The sequence below is a fragment of the Eublepharis macularius genome, chromosome 4 (assembly GCF_028583425.1).
Source record: "Eublepharis macularius isolate TG4126 chromosome 4, MPM_Emac_v1.0, whole genome shotgun sequence".
In the NCBI taxonomy this organism is placed as follows: domain Eukaryota; kingdom Metazoa; phylum Chordata; class Lepidosauria; order Squamata; family Eublepharidae; genus Eublepharis; species Eublepharis macularius.
In genome coordinates, this window is record NC_072793.1 from 9,709,164 (window position 1) to 9,714,533 (window position 5,370).

Below are 5,370 nucleotides of genomic sequence, written 5' to 3' on the forward strand. Positions count from 1 at the left end.
GGCATGGTAAGAACATGCATATGGAGGGCGCTGGATAACCCGATTATCAAGAAAGGCTCTTAGAACACAGCCCATGCCACTGTCCCACACAGGTGGGGCATTCCAACACTGTTGGAAAGAAACTGAGGAGTGATTTAGGAGGTACAAGGGGATTTTTTAACAACTGAAAAGAGATCAACCGTATGCCTAGACAATACTTCTTGCTAAGCAAATTCAGACTCAACATCAAATACCAGTCTCACAGAGAGGTAGCTCTGACAGAAAAAAGATTTACAGCACAATCTCAGAAGGAAGTCTTGCTTGAGTTTGACTGAAATTCACCTTCACTGAGCCTATCAGTGCTATCCTAAACAGTTACACCCTTAGAAGGATGTAACTTTGTATAGAGTGTTTTCATAAGCAAAGTCTATACTAGTGTTACCTGAATCTGTTTGTTAATGTGAATGCCAGAATCTACCCAGCCTAAAATGTCCATTTGCATTTATCAAGCCTCTCTTCAGTCTGATCACTTGGTTGAGAGTTCATGTGAATTGTGTGACAGAGGTTAAAGATGACTAAAGCCTCACTTAAGAAAACATTTGTAGCCTACCAGCAAGGCCAATGGGTCCTGAACTGTCATGCTCAAGAGGCACCAGATTTTAACAGACTCCACACAGGAAAACATGCAGACTACTTCACTGAAACTGAAACTGTGAACAACGGCAAACAAGAGCCTTTGCAATGGGCAATAGCACAGGACTGGGTAAGGGGTCCTTCGTGTAAGAAGAGAATTGCTCCAAATACTTAAGGTCTTATTTCCATCAGTGGGATATTGGAAATGACAGCCTATGTTTATACATGACTATCCCCTTTTAAAGAAGAAATGTCTTCAGTACAATCCCTCAGTCTCTTCCAGAACCTTGAAAATATCATTGCAGTAAGGAATATATACACGTGTACTTGTTTTGCCTCAAATTACACTTTAGGAAGCTTAAACTAGTATTTTTTTTCTTGGCTTTCTGGGACCTGATTGGAAAGGTTCTGTTATAGACCCTAACAGAGAGAAATGCTCACAGTTTGGAAATACAATAGAAAGATTCCTTCAAAAAGTGGTACTAGCCATGGCTTTATAAACTACAACACTAATACTTCTTACCGTTTGAAGACACGTTACTCCACCAAAATGCTATGGTAAAAAATGTTTTCTTTAAAAAACAAATGTTGTGGCATAACATATTGTGAAAAGCCCCTGAAATACATTCAACTTTCATCTTTGTAACAACTTCAAGTTTACTCGTTTTCCTTTTATTTTGCTTTAATATGGGACTCAAATGTGCATTAAAGTACATTTGTAATCCTTCCAGATTATTTTAATTTTCCTTGAGTTTTTTTCTTAAAAAAAAAACATTCTTTTTTGTTTTGAGGTAAATTACTTTTCCTGAGTAGTTAAAAAAGAAAAAAAATTACTACATACATTACAAAAATAAAAAGGAGACCTAGAATATTAAAAAATCTACATTTTTAACAACAAAAATTCCAAAACCCCTTCCCTCAAAACCCATTGATGCAATTTGCTTTAACAACGCTGCTCTTGATGGCTTTAAAGAGCACCAAGGGTACAATATTCCCCTAGGAATGAGTCAACTATGGCATGGTATGCTGAATGACCCACAGTGCCACACCAAAAGAAGAGAAATATTCAAGAGGTATGGTATTAAAAAGGGACAGGGGAGGGGGGACAATACCTGGCTGAACACTTTACAATGCTGGTATGGAAAGGGATGACTGGGAAAACAGATTAATAATAAATAGGTTATCCTGAGTTCGTTGCGCAACTACTTTCCATTAACATAAGAGACCCAACAACCACCACACAGTCAAACTTTCAGACATTTTTAGAAAACAAAAAAAGTATGTCAATCAATCTAGGGCAGTTCTTGCATCCAAAAAGGGTGACTTTCCAAAAGATGAGAATGACTCCTCACCCATCTCCGTTTCTCATTGGCAGGTGGCATGCCATCTCTTGGAAACCTTTGCACTTGGAACCACAAAGCTTCAACAGCAAAAAGAAATTGTTAAAAAACCCTCAAAGCTCCCAAAGAGCTTCTACTCAGGAGATCTAAGATGATCTCCAAGAAGCAACAGCCACTAATGCCGAGATCCGTACATTTTATCCCATTCCATATACAAGTCCAGCTCCTTCTGAGAGACGGCAGGGTGGATCTTGCAGAAAAGGCTTTCAAAATCCTTGTAGGAAGTTGGCTGAAGCTGGCCTGCCAGGCCATGCAGCTTGTTTGCCCCAGCCTGCTGACAAAGCTGAAGGAGCTCGCTGCCCGAATAGCTCTCAGTGAGTTGTACGATGGAAGCCATCTCCCTCTCACTAAGACAGTAGTTTTGCTGGGCCAAAGCATGGTGCAGGATCTGCCGCCTGGCAACACTATCTGGTGGGGAAATGTAGAAACGCTTAGCAAACCTCCTCTGTGTGGCTTCATCGAGGTTGCCGGGCCTGGTAGTTGTTGCTATGACAACCACATTCTGCTCGCCTGAGGTAACAAGGTTATCCAGGTAGGAGAGGAGCTGGGACTTCAGTATGGCAGAGTCTTCGAAGAGAGATTCCACATCTGTGAGGAGAACAACAGAAGGCTGACGACAGTTGGCCACAAAGAAAGTTGCCTGTAGGATCTTCTCAGCTTCAGCCTTCCACTTGGAGACCAATGCTGTCCCACTGAGCTTCAGTAGGGTGGATCCCAGCTGGGTAGAAATACACCTGCTCAGCAGGGTCTTCCCTACACCACAAGGCCCAAAGAGGAGGATGGTTTTGGGTGGGCGACTTGCCCCAGTGTAAGCCCCTGGCCTCAAGATGGGCCACACCAGCTCTTCTTCTATGACAGCTTTGACAGAGACTTGCCCAGCGATGTCTGTCCATTGGACTGGAGGTCCACAGTCAATTATTTTGTTGTTCACTAGCTCCAGAATGAAAGGGTCCATGGCTTTTGGTTGCTCTTCTACCGTCTGGTCACTGTTGTCGCTGCTAAATGTTGGTGGTTTGGGCTGCATCCTGACAGAAAAGGAATCTCCCCCACGCTCACCATTGGCAGTTGGAGAAGTGAACTTCTCAAAGTTCTCACTAGGTCTTAGTGGAGCTTCACCAACACTGTAAGCTGGAGAGACCAGTCCTTTCATGGGCTGGCTGCTGTATTTCCCAACAGGCTCCTCTGAAGGAACTGTTGTCACAGCCACTCCTGATGCTGCTGGCCTTTTCCCCCCTTTGAAAGGCACCTCAGAGCTTCGGTTGAATCCATTTCCTCTACATTCACCACTGTCGGACATCTGATATGGGGACTTTGGTTGCTCATAGCTGTATTTTCGATACCTGCCTTCACTTTCATCTTCACTACCAGTGACATCAAAGGCCTTCCTTTTCAGAGAGCTCCCTGACTCACCACTGAGCGGAGGCACTGTGAGGGGGCTCTGGTAGCTGTACCCAGGGACCATAGGGGGTCGAGAGGATGGGGGAATGGGTGTAGGGGCAGCAATGCCTGAGGGTAAATATGAGGCTGTGGCATGGGGAGGATGGATGGTGCCATAGCTGGGCTGAGGTGGGTAGCTGCCTGAGGCATAGTTGTACATGGGTCCTGAGGAGCTGTAGCTAGGGACAAGCGTAGTGGAAGGATGGCTTGGTTGTAGGAGGCCTGAGCTATGCAGAGTAGATGGGTGGGGAGGTGGAAGCGCTGAAGCAGGCTGGCTGCAATAGCCTGCTGGTAAGTAGGCCCCACTGTAGCCTGAAGGATACTCCTGAGAGGCTCCAAGGGTTCCAGAAGTGGTGGGTCCCCCACAAGAGTTACTGGGATAAACTGAATCAGAGAGATTGCTAGCAACCACAGGAGAGGTGCCAAGACCATTACCCGGAGTGACAGCAGGAGCGACGATCCCTTTGGAGCTGGATAATCCATCATGCATTGGAGTCAGAGGGTAGGCCCCTTCTGAGCTGTGTGCCATCGGCCAAGGCTCCATCTCACTCTTCTGACCATTGAGTGACCCAAAAGTGCCATCCCCATAGGTGTTGAGTACCGATGGCCTGTCATAGGGAGAGTCCAGTACTCCAGAGTACTTCTCGGCATACCTCTTCAGGAGGTTGGAAGCGGTCAGAGCAGAGATGTCATCATTGGCCCAAGCATAATTGAAGCGTTGCCGGCTGCTGTGGTAGAGGTCCGACTTGTGAGCAGGTGAGGAGGTGGTGGAGGAGACATCGAGGTGCTGCTCTGGCCACTGATTCAGAGGCTGAGCATGCTCTGGTGTCCAGTGCATCTTTGACAGAGCTAGGAAAAGAGGAAGAAAGAAAGCAAGAATTAGATGTGCCTGGTAGAGAATCAACCTTATGAAAAGTCTTGAGCATAGCTGCTGGCCTCACTTTATTATTACTGATCACCTCCCCAGAATTATGAGCATACTAAGTGTGGCAACATTTAACAATTCTCTTCAGAGGAACCAACTTTATTGTAGCATAAGCTTTCGAGAGGTACAGCTCTCTTTGTCAGATGCATCTGACGAAGAGAGCTGTGGCTCTCGAAAGCATATGCTACAATAAAGTTGGTTAGTCTTAAAGGTGCTACTGGACTCTTTACTATTTTGCTACTACAGACTAACACGGCTAACTCCTCTGGATCTCTTAGGAGGATTTCCTTGACTACTTAGGCCAAAATTAAGAAGCATTATAAGGTAACTCAGTATAAAGATAAGAAGATAAAACTCAAGGAAATGATTAACCAAGACAGCTGACATTAAAGTTTGTGTAAGCAACCAAGGAAAGGGAAGGAGAGGTATTACACAATTAAGCTTTGTTATTATACGTTTTGTCTGTATCTTTCTATTAGTTTAATTTCAAATGTAGTGCTTGTATAAGATTCAAATTAATTTCAAATGTACTGTTTATATAAGTTTGTAAAAGTTTCAAATGAATTCCAAATGTAGTGCTTGTATAAGTTTTTTATGCACTTTCTATTGTTACATCTTTTCTTTTTAAATATATATAAGGCCTGATGGTCAATGAATTCTTTCCAAATACTACTCTATCAACCTCTATCATTCAATTAAAGGAGAATTTGGGGGGAAATGCGTCCTTCCATTACATGGGGAATGCAAGATTGCATAAGTTGTTCTTTTAGGGCATGAGCTGCCCAAAACAGGATCAAAACTTACATATTCTTGAGTAAGGCATTATGCAAAGAGATCAATAAAACCTTATGGGCAGGAGTCATATTTGGACTATGACCAAAAGTTCATGCTTGCCTTCTTGGTTATCTAGATACCATATTACTGTGGTCACACATTTTTCTTTCATTTGCAAGGCATTTTTAAGTGGATTTCATTCACATGAATTCTGAACAGCCT

General features: G+C 43.6%; 1 protein-coding gene across 1 annotated transcript; it reads right to left on the reverse strand.

The window, feature by feature from the left end:
- Positions 1-2,127: 2,127 nt before the first annotated feature.
- On the reverse strand, positions 2,128-4,287 carry FIGNL2 (fidgetin like 2). The gene has a single exon (XM_054978317.1). The coding sequence runs from the start codon at positions 4,285-4,287 to the stop codon at positions 2,128-2,130; it is 2,160 nt and encodes a 719-aa protein (XP_054834292.1).
- Between the last annotated feature and the right edge of the window lie 1,083 nt (positions 4,288-5,370).

Coding starts and splice junctions, on each gene's coding strand:
- FIGNL2 (XM_054978317.1), bottom strand. CDS start 4,287: ATGCACTGGACACCAGAGCATGCTCAGCCTCTGAATCAGTGGCCAGAG.